At 43.2% G+C, this 11,646-nt stretch overlaps 2 protein-coding genes across 2 annotated transcripts; both read left to right on the top strand.

Moving 5' to 3' along the window:
* The first annotated feature begins 65 nt into the window (after window positions 1–65).
* On the top strand, window positions 66–1,777 carry rnf7 (ring finger protein 7). Its single transcript, XM_018660064.2, has 3 exons — window positions 66–292; window positions 427–474; window positions 1,295–1,777. Exons 1-3 carry the CDS (start codon window positions 127–129, stop codon window positions 1,411–1,413), a joined length of 333 nt encoding a protein of 110 aa, XP_018515580.1. The 5' UTR covers window positions 66–126; the 3' UTR covers window positions 1,414–1,777.
* A 2,385-nt stretch (window positions 1,778–4,162) lies between these two features.
* Window positions 4,163–10,503, top strand: grk7b (G protein-coupled receptor kinase 7b). Its single transcript, XM_018660039.2, has 5 exons — window positions 4,163–4,821; window positions 5,100–5,537; window positions 6,694–6,959; window positions 7,107–7,120; window positions 8,790–10,503. Exons 1-5 carry the CDS (start codon window positions 4,222–4,224, stop codon window positions 9,113–9,115), a joined length of 1,644 nt encoding a protein of 547 aa, XP_018515555.1. The 5' UTR covers window positions 4,163–4,221; the 3' UTR covers window positions 9,116–10,503.
* The last annotated feature ends 1,143 nt before the right edge of the window (window positions 10,504–11,646 follow it).

The raw sequence follows: 11,646 nt of genomic DNA on the forward strand, positions 1-11,646 counted from the left end.
CTGCTATGGCGATAAGACGGTTGCTACTTCAGCTAGCATTAGCACTAGCATTACCAAACTGTTTTCGTCCATCTTGTTTAGCTTAGCTAGCCTGGCTAACGTTACCTTGCGTACTGAGAAGCAGAGATGGATGACGGTGACGAGCCGGGTCTAGTCCTCTCTCACAACACTTCTTCGGGCTCTAAGTCGGGCGGTGACAAGATGTTTTCCCTAAAGAAGTGGAATGCCGTGGCGATGTGGAGCTGGGACGTTGAATGTGACACCTGTGCAATCTGTCGGGTACAGGTGATGGGTAAGTGTCAGCGTTAGACGGCTAGCTTAACTTAGCTTGGATACCGGCTAATGCAGCTAGCGCTGCTAATATGCCCACGAACGGCAAAGGTTTTCAGTGGTGTGACACTGAATCGTGTTTATCTTGATTTGCAGACGCTTGTCTCCGATGCCAGGCGGAAAACAAACAGGAGGATTGTGTTGGTAAGTCCATGTCAGCACTGCAACACAGCCCGGCTAACACTAATGCTAATCTGACGGAGCTGTCACAGCAATTAACCCAGCGAAGCGCTTTTTATTCACCTACAACCAGCCGTTTTATTACAGACCAAAGAATAACATAACCCGGAGGTTGAATAACAAGGTCACTATTTGTGTGTTTTGTTTTCTTTATAGAGTCCTAGCGGTTTAAAAGTAACGGAGTACATTTACTCAAGTATTAATACTCTATTTGAGTACCTCCCATTTCTGCCACTTAAAACTCAAAGCCCACAATTCATTTAGAAATGTCGTTTTTATTACACTACATTTACACTGTAACCTGTAACTTTGTCTATTCAGATGAATAATATATGATACATCAATAAATAAATTATGATGTATTATTAAATATCAAGGTAAGAGTTTATTGATCCTTAGGGGAGAAATCCACAAGCTACTCAGCCATATATAAAGTCATCAAAATTAACACTCTTACCAACTGCAACATTAAAGTAACGTACAACTCAATGCATCAATGATCATAATGGAATAATATATATTATTCTGAAATTGGCAAATCTGCATAAAAGGTAGTTTTACTTTGGTGCCTATATGAGGGATTTGATACTAATACTTATAAACTATAGTGGAAACTTTAATGCAGGACTCGTACCCTGTCGTCTTAATTGAATACAGTGAAAGGGTTAGATGGGGAGGCTGAAACAACAGAAATATGGTTGTACTGCTGTGATCTGTGTGACCCTCATGCTCTGATGCTCATTCACTGTGTCTCTCTCTTGCTTTCTCCTCCTCTTTCTTCCAGTTGTATGGGGAGAGTGCAACCACTCCTTCCATAACTGCTGCATGTCCCTTTGGGTGAAGCAGAACAACCGCTGTCCCCTCTGCCAGCAGGACTGGGTGGTTCAGAGAATCGGTAAATAAGTTCGACATCCAAGCAGGTCTGACTCTCAGACGGCACCTGTACCGCACCCTAAAGTGGTGACAGACTTGACAATGATCACTGCAACGTCCTGCATAGAGCCACTGATCTCAACAACCGTCCTCCTACTCGTGATTGCATGTCCCTGTTATCCTGGTGTCGAAGGAGGATGACGGATGAAATTAAAGCAGCGCAGACTTCTTAGCTGATGTGGCTGGAGGGGATCAAGAGTCATGAAGAGACAAATGAAACTTGTTGCAGTGTTCAGTCACATGTTAGCTTTACATTATTGTCTGTGGTGGTGTTCGGCACATCTTGAATACGTGACTGTCTTTTTAAAAATAAAGAATTGTGAATAGCTGTAAACATGTACTTTTTCTTCAGGTAATTTGAATATGCTTAGTATATAACCTTATTAAAATTATAAAACTTTCAACAACAGAAATCTGGCATTAAATTCTTGCCAACTCTTCACTCTCTAATCAAAATTTCTGATTCAATAATTTTGACCCCTATTGTGCAACATGGAAACATGTGTTCCTTAACATATCAAAATATAAATTTGATATAAATTAGCTAGTGCTACCTGAGTACCAGGACTCAAGTAGTACTGGCAGGGCAGAGCTCAGGAGGTTTAAGGTGATAGGTGATATTTATCCACTTTTTAAACAAATAGTCCTTAAAAATCTAAAATAGTCATTAGCAGAGGGAGAGAGAGGTGTTTTCTGTTACGTGAGCCCCTTTTACCCCACAACCACTCCTTAATCAGCTTCTTATCTCTTGCTATCACTGATACACACAATGTTCCTTTCAATCAGATGTGTAACCAGATGTCTGAAACAATCCAGTTAAGATCGTCTTACTGTGCATCTGTTCTTACTGCACACAGTATAAGAGAGGGTTTAGTTTGCAGCACTGCAGAGGAGGTCAGAGCATGGAGTCAGCTCCTGAACGTCATCTATGCAGCTCGTAGAGATTTAGCATCCACCAAACAATTTCTAGTCGTGGAAAGTACCAGTAAAGGATTGGCTCAAACCCTTGAGTCATTGTTCTGCCATAAGTACTTTGGCAGCCAAAGTGCACCACTTGGAAGGTAGCCATGCAAACCACTACACCACTAGCACTTGTTATACATGTATGGTGAGACTGGCCTCGGTCCAGTTTCAAGCTTAACCTCCTCGTTGATTGTGGCCTATTCAGAGCAACTGTTTGTGTGGATTAATTACATGAATGATGAATCAACATGATAAACGTGTTTTTAAATAGTGGCCATGTTGATGTAAAAGAACTCAGTGTTCCCTCTGAAAAACTGCTGAGTACAGTTTCCTCGTTGAGGAATATTGTAAGTGGGGAGGACCTGTAGGGGTAATTCACTTTGTCAAGAGGCTAATGACTGGAAGGTCACTGCTTAAACCTTGATGATGTGGGGGAAGTGAACAAGAAGTACTCTGCGTCTTCCACCAAACTTAACACTGATGTTTCACTGGTATTAACAATTTGCAGTTGTTATAGATCCACCTGTACAGATGCACAAAGCCAGAAACCCACTGCACAGAGAGCTAATGAGGTAGCAGGGGAACTGAGGGAAAGTTTCTTTCCTCAGGTTGGCAGACTGTCCTCTGACTTCTGTGTGACCATGTCTGGCACATTCTTCTTCCTTTGCACACTACATATTTCCACTTGCATATGTAAGGTTTAAGTTGGAGACTTCCCTTGGGAATTAGCAGGAATATATGGGAAAAAAATAGAAAATCTGCAAAGTTCAGGCCTCTAACAGGGAACTTAAATGTAGCTGGAAAAAAAAGAGTCTGGTTCTGCTTGAGGTTTCTGCCTCTTAAAAGTTAGTTTTCCTCTCCACTGTCACCAAGTGCTGCTCATGATGGGAATTGTTGGGTCTCTCTAACTTCTGTTGTGATTTGGCACTCTATAAACAAATATTGTCTTGAATTTAAGAGATTATTGTGGTGCTAGCTCAGCTGTGATGTTGTACATCTTACTTTTTCAGATGTTTCTAATTCATTTATGCTTTACATTTCTTTTTTCTAATCCTTTGTCTTTAAGCACAATTTGATGTGCTTTACTACACCATGAATCCTGCAGCAGATATGTAGACTTACACAACTCTCGCCACAAACACTTAGTCCAAAAGATACCATCAAGCTGAATCAATATTTCCTCTGACAGAATTTAAACATCTTAGGCTTTGCAAGGACAGCATTCATTCCAAGGCTGTTTGAGAACAGCCTTCACTCTCCTGACTGCTGCCTCACTGATCTGTCATGAAATGATTTCTAATGCTGCTTACTTAACCAATTAGGGCTAAATTTGTTAAGTCTTCTTTCTCTCTCCTGTGATAAGCCATGAAGAGAGCATACTTCATTGCCCAATGTACATATTACACACACATGCAGCTGTTTCAGTGGCTTATCTCATAAAAAGTTATGATCAACCCTAACTTGTTAGGGTCAGGATCTGCCACCTCAGCATGTCATGCTGGCAGTCCAATTACTGCACACAGGCAATTTGCATCTCCTAAAAATAGCCCAGCCTAAAGCCTCTTAAGTTCAAACTGCATAAGTTGCTTTCCCTGAGAGCCGTCTACGAATAAGCATGCAAAGACACTTAGCCACCAACAAATCCCTGAGAACGGTGGTACTTTTAATGCTCAAAGAGGCGTGGTGCAGGAGGTAGAGGATGATCAGGATGCAGGTGCTTGACGGCGCTCAGTTGTGCCTGGAATCTGCAGATGAGTGAACTCTTGTGTTTTAGTTTATCAGCTGCCTCCTGGTGCGCCACAGAGTTCATCCAACATGGGTGATCTGGTGGGACTGGACAACCTGGTGGCCAACACAGCCTACCTGAGGGCTCAGCAGATAGACCGCGATGCGTTGAGGAAGCAGAGGCACAGCCTGACGCTGCCCAAGCTGAAGAAGTCCTCTGCTCTGCAGGCGGCTGTTGGGCAGAAGTACGAGTCACTGTGTGAGCAACAGCCCATTGGGAGGAAGTTGTTCCAGCAGTTTCTTCTGTCCTCTGACCCGCAGTGCCAGGCCGCTGCTGAGTTCTTGGAGGAGCTGAGTCACTGGATCTTTGCTGAAGATGAAGCCAGAGAGAAAGCCAAACAGAGCATCCTCGCTACATTCTGTCACCCTGAGTCCAGGAGGTTTCTCTCCTACCTTACAGGAGAGGATGCTGAGAGATGCAAACATTTATCAGATGAGAACTTCAATGAGGTGGTGATGGACCAGATAAGAGAAGCCACAAGGAACTTTCTGAGGGGAAAACCTTTTTCTGAGTACCTGAAAAGCCCCTTCTTTTATAGGTTCTTGCAGTGGAAGGAGTACGAGAAGCAGAAGATCAATGACAAATACTTTTATGAGTTTAGGACTTTGGGTAAAGGTGGCTTTGGTGAGGTAGGTCTCATGTCTCATTTGGTCTGGTATGACCAGCAGCTTACGGAGGCTAATATTAGCTTATATTAGTAAACTTTAGCTTTAGACTTCAGAGAGTCTGTGCACTGGCTTCCTCTACATTAACCTGTAACTGTCACTTGTAGCTCCAGTGGCAATTATTCAGTAAAAGTTACACTGACTTTAAAGTCACAGCAATAAGCAGCAAAAATGTATTTCAGGAAGACATAGTAACAGTCGATAAATAAAACTGTTTCCTAAAGTATTGCTATGTGTTGCAGGTGTGTGCAGTGCAGGTGAAACACACAGGCCAAATGTACGCCTGCAAAAAGCTGGATAAGAGGTGTCTGAAGAAGAAAAGCGGCGAGAGGCTGGCCCTTCTGGAGAAGCAGATCCTTGAGAAGGTCAACAGCCTCTTCATCGTAAACCTGGCTTACGCCTACGACAACACAACCCACCTGTGCCTGGTCATGGACCTCATGAATGGAGGAGACCTCAGGTTTCATATCTACAAGCTCGGGGAGCGTGGTATCTGCATGGAGCGTGTTGTTTACTACACGGCCCAGATAACCACCGGGATCCTCCACCTGCACTCTATGGACATTGTGTACCGGGATATGAAGCCTGAGAACGTGCTGCTGGATGGTAAAGGACAGTGTCGCCTGTCAGACCTCGGATTGGCCGTGGAGCTGCCAAAGGGCAAAATGGTCTGCCAGAAGGTCAGTATGGTGACCTGTCCCTGGATCAACCTACAGCACTCTACTCTGTGCTCTGGATCACACTGTTCATGTATAGAAAAATACCTAAGTCATTACCCTTTTGCCTCTGAGTGCAATACATGAGTAAAGAAAGCAATATTTGCCCTCTCTTTACTGCTACTACACAGTGTATTAGTTCACCCACAACTTTAAGTAGCTTACCAGAAATAGGTATGATGGCTCAGTCCTGCTCTGACAGACAACACATGAGAGAATAACCCTGTGTGACCCAAATTAATCTTATTAAAAGGTGCCTGACCTCATCCACAGTCGCAGGCCGCACTGGTGGAGAAATGCGTAGAGGACTGACCACAGACTGTTAGCGATAGCTTGTTGATCTTTGCTTTACTAATACCAGATACGGCCTCCATCAGTCTGCCCAAGGAGATGAGTCAGGAGATTCACAGCAGGTCTCCACCCAGTAGAGATATCCCATCTGTAATCAGAGTGAACAATAAAGTTTTATTGGTCAGCTGACCGGCCCGATCGAGGGAGGGTAAAGCTGCATTATTTACTGTAACAGTGTCAGCCCCCACAGTTCTCACTGCATTCTTGTGTCTGTGTTTGTGTCTCCATGTTTCATTATTTAATCTTGTTTTCCATCCCATGGAGGCTGCTTAAGATAGTCTGCTGCAGATAAGTGAAATTAAGTTTGTAAAGGTGAATTAATTACTGGACCAGATTGTTCAGTCTGGTCTCAAAAATGTCTGTCCTGCTCTGAGAGAGATTATTAGCTAAATAGTAATATCTACATTAGTGTAACTGTGTTCAGTCTTTGAATGTGCTACAGGATATAGCAATGAGCTTATGGCCTCAACCAAATTATTGAGCTGGGGGACTGGAGATGAACTTTGAATGTTGCGCTTAAAAAAATCAAGGCCTGAGTTGAAATATCGTCCCCATTATCTCAAAATAATCTGGAGCTTCAGTCACCATTAATAACTAAAGTAGGCAAAGAGCAAAACATGTAAGAAAACTACCCCCCTTTACTCACCACCCTACCTCTCTCTCTAATTGTGATTGTTGAAGTTATACACCAGAATTATGGAGAAGGCTTATGTCTCTCTTTCAATCCTCCCTCACCTCGCTCTCCATCTCCTCCTCTGTGTGTTGTCAGGCCGGTACAACCGGCTACATGGCCCCTGAGATTCTGAGGCAGGAGTATTACCGCACGTCTGTGGACTGGTGGGCTCTGGGCTGCAGCATCTATGAGATGGTGGCGGCCCGTTTGCCTTTTAAAGACTTCAGAGAAAAGGTTCAGAACGATGAGGTGACTCGCCGAACTCTGGAGGACGAGTGCAAGTTTGAACACAAACGCTTTGATGCCCCCACCAAAGATATTATCAGCCGCTTTCTCAAGAGGAAAGTGGAGCATCGCCTAGGGTGTCGGTGAGTAAAAACTTTCTCTCAAAGATAAGTCTCTCACATGTGGTTATGTTGTTTGTGTCATGGAACAAATTTTTCATCAACAAAATATATAACTTCCTCTGCACCCACACTGTTATCTTTGGTAATAAACAGTCCCCAGAGGAACAGGCCCAGGAGTACCATAAAGTCCAGACAAGTGGTTACCAATCTGGAGGTCAGGACACTTTGAAAGGGTCACCAGATAAATTTAAGATGAAGGGCTCAAGAGAACAGGAAACATCACAAAACATAGTGTAATTCTGTTTCACTAAATGGTTGTTTTCTGGCTTTATTTACTGACCTCTCTGACTTTTCTTTTTTACTGGCAAATTTCATTTCTTCAGGGATCTAAACAATCTGAGAAGACAGTGCTTAATAATAAGCCTAAAATATTAGACACTTCTGGTCTAGACAACAATAGTCAGGGGGCAGGGATATTAGAAATGAGCTTCCAGATAAACTCCACTGAAGCACTAGATTCTTCCCAACACAGGGGGGCACTGAATTTATCATTATAAGTTAATGCATTTACAAAAAAAACTGTGGGTAAAGGACATGAGAACAGCTTTGCATTATTTTTTTTAACTTTACTAAAAATATGCAGCATAGTGAAATGTTGTCCAGTCTGAGTCATTTCATGTCATAATCTGACTTGTTGGTTTGTAGCTGTGTGAATTTGATCTTAAATGTCTATGCTTGCAAAAGCTCCAAATCAGCCACAGACTACCGTCACATCACACCTTTTCTGGATTATATAATAGTGTACCACCTCACTGACACTAGTCAGGACTCATCTTAAAACCTACCGACAGTAAATAATTTAAGTGGCTATATAAACACATCAGCCACAACATTAAAACCACTTACCTAATGCTGTGTGGGTGCCCCCATGCCGCCAAAACATGCCTGACCTGCTGGTGCATGGACACAGGACCTCTGGTGGTGACCAGGACACTGGCAGTGGATCCTTTGGGTCCTGTGGGTTGTGGGTTGTGGCCTCCGCGGGTCTGGTTTGGTCAATCAGACTGAGATCTGGGGAGTCTGGAGGCCAGGTGAACACCTTGGGCTTTTTTTCATGTTCCCCAAACCATTTCTGAGCAGTTTTCGTAGTGTGGTGGGCACACTGTCCTGCTGGGGAAGGCCTCTGCCACTGGGGAGTTTTGTCGCCATGGGGGGGTGTGCTTGGTCTCCAGCAATGTTCAGGTGGGTGTTATGTATCCAGCTGAATGCCAGGACCCAAGGTTCCCAGCAGAACGTTGTAACGAGATGATCAGCGCTATTCACTTCACCTGTCTGTGGTTTTAATGTGGTGGCTCAACATCCGGAACAGGTGTGTTTTATTAGTCCTCTACTCAGGGTGGAGATATGCTGGGATTTATATGAGGTCACCAGTGTACTAATAAGGATAATAAAATAAGGATAAGTTGTCCTGCTCCAACAGGTGCAACAAATAAACTTATTAAACTAACAGGAGAGTGAGGGGGTGTCAGTGGATGCCTTTACTCAGGCAAAAAGACAGAAAACACGTGTGGGTGTAACTTAGGTGGCTTTTATTTATATTAGCATTACGTTTGTTGACCTTGTTTGCTGTTTGCTGGAAGTTTCCATAATTTACTGCCGTATTATCATTACTCTATTAACTCAATTACCCAGACATGTAAACTGTGAGAGAATTTCACCATAATCAATTTATAATGCCCCACCTGAACACTCAGTTTAATTACCCCCTGCCTTTATATCATAACTTTCAATCCCAGTCCAGTTATTAAACATGTAGTGCATTCTGTTTCTCTGATATCTGTAGAGGTGGTGACCCACGAAGCCACATGTTTTTCAAGAACATTAATTTCCACCGTCTGGAGGCGGGGCTGTTGGATCCTCCCTGGATGCCAAAGTCGAATGTGGTCTACGCCAAGGACACGGATGAGTTCACAGACACCTCTGAAGTCCATGACGTTGAGCTCAATGCCAAGGATGAGAAGTTTTTCAAGGAGTTCAGCACGGGTGCAGTGTCCATCCGGTGGCAGCAGGAGATGATCGACAGCGGAGTGTTTGACGAGCTGAACAACCCCAAACTGAACGGACATGACTGTGAGGACGTGTGGAGGTCCAGGATGTGTGTCATCCTGTAGATGCCTCATCACCTGACTAACAGGCAGAGATGGAACAACAGCCCCTTTGAATGCCTCGAAGTGCCTGATTCTAGTACTGTACTTATCACCCCAGGAGCCTTAAAACATGTCTGTGTAGGTCATCCAGGTCATGGTAGTCTTAAGCGCTAGAGTTGAAGGCGACTGGTCTTCTTTTAGGTTTGTTGAAGACGTCTGCAAGGTTTATCTAGATAATATTGTGCTGCTGCAGCCAAACACGATGGGACATGTGTTGTCTCAGTGGTAAAACAAAACCAGTTTGTGTTGTCAGTATTGCACCCGGATGGAAACACACACTGACATTGTGCTGCAACCCCTGCTTTATACTTTACCCCCTCTATTCCTGGTGAGACAGCAGATCCCAGTGCATTCATAGTTTCCATTACATCACTCAGCCATCTTGACAGGCCTAAGTGTTTACATGTGTTTGTAAACAAGCTACATAATGGCTGTGTGTCACTGAATAGCAGCAGGATTACTGTTGGTATTTGCATTAATGTGCCACATTTGTTAGAAAGACTCAAAGTGTTGCAGAAATGCCACGCATGCCTTTTACTCACATGAGTAGGCAGTGTCATGCGACCTCAGTGCTGCAGAGCTGATGATCATGAAGTCTCTTCAGTAGCACACGTTCACCACTAAGTGCCGCCAGACACCCATGAAGTGCATTCAACCTCCCGCAGCGCTGCTCATCATCCCCGTTGTCTTGGCTGTGCTGCTCCGGTATTTACGAGCACTGGATGACTCATTCAGCGTTAACAAGGGGATGCAGGGAGACAAACTGTCGTGTACACAACATTTTTCCACTTAAAAAACAAAACATGTTAACATAGGAATTTTTGGCATTAACAAGGCAATGCCAACTACCTTTATTACCCCCCACCCCCAAAATCACCCTGTGTTTACAAACTATAACACAACCTAAGTAAGTGATGTTAACTACTTAGAACATAGTAACAACAAACTGCATAGCTTGTTTGTGAGAATCTATCTATTCTGTCTTCACACAGCCTTCATTCTTGTGTCCATGCACAGTTTTGATTTCTGTTCCTGCTGTGTAAAAGGCTCAGGGAGTGGGGGATCCGAGTCCTACTGTTGATAAAAAGTACTGTGTAATTTTAGATGTTTCATTACTTGATGGGTGACACTGTCTACTTTAACTTTAACTTGAGAAACTAAAGAGATTTTTAATATTTCTTTAGATGTTTTTGCCTTTACTAGGAGGGATCACATTCAAAGGGCCTTGGCTGGATTTGAACTAAAGATGTTGCATTTACATGGTCAGAATCTTAGACCTCTTGAATGTTCCATGTGTCTTTTTTCTGACTTTTCTTTTTTTAATTGTCTTTTACTTTGTTTACAGGTCTTAAATAAAGATGTACTGTGTGATGTGATGCATTAGTTTTACTGATGACTCACAGAAAGAGCTGTACTGTCAGGATGTAAATGTGCCTATAACATTTTGTAATATTCTATTGTAATTTCACATTGATTTTCTCATATTATCAGTGGAATATTTTGACTTTTTAAAATGTTTTTCATGACAATGTTTTCAGATTTTTCTTTCAGTATTCAAGCAAACAGATGTTGAGGTGTAACTCCTCATACTATCTGCACAGCTATAATGAGTTCCATTCACAAATAGGTCTTCAGAGTGAAGACTGAATGCTGCAGGTTAACAGTCGCGTGGTTATCTTGTCCCTCATCTCAAAGCACAGATATCATCTATCATGATCCTACTCCAGCAGCCAGGATCAGCCTGGAAACCAGAAGCATTTCAGAAACCACAGTAAATTTATAATTACACCACAATGTCACCTCAGTACTTGATTCATCATCCGTCACTCAGGGTATCACTCCAAAACCACAAACACATTTATATAATGAGGGACACATAAACATGTGTTGTGCTAATTCCTGCGAGGGGGAGGTGACCTTACAGGACTGAGAAGTGGTTCCGTTCACGCTCGACTGTCATGAGATTAGAGGGTGGTTCAGATGGAAATCCAAGACGCAACCCGATCATCGTCGGCTGTGAAGGCAGCGAGAGGAGTCCACTGTGGACGACGTGACGACAAGACAAACTCAGCAGAAGGTCTCCAGGAACATGTTTTACCAGGCGCCTACAAGCCTCTGCCAGGGTTCAGTTCCCTGCAGCCCTAGGCTGTAACGCTGCCCTCCAGTATACAAACTGCATGCAACACACACACACACAGACACACACACACACACACACTGTATGTATGACTGCACCCATGCATGCAGATACATACAGATACATTTATGCAATTTTACATACTTGATTATACAGGCAAAGATGTACACAAACCACACACACATCTAAATAAACACTTTGACAGACACACTTTGATGCACACACACACACACACACACACACACACAATCTTATTACCTCTGTAGAAGCAGGCATGGGGTTTTAGAGATCAAAGCAGGACAGGGTGTAATTTGGTATCTGCGTTTGTTACATGCCCATGCTCTGGATTCACATCAAA

Source organism: Lates calcarifer, linkage group LG21 (genome assembly GCF_001640805.2).
Source record: "Lates calcarifer isolate ASB-BC8 linkage group LG21, TLL_Latcal_v3, whole genome shotgun sequence".
NCBI classification, from domain to species: Eukaryota; Metazoa; Chordata; class Actinopteri; family Centropomidae; genus Lates; species Lates calcarifer.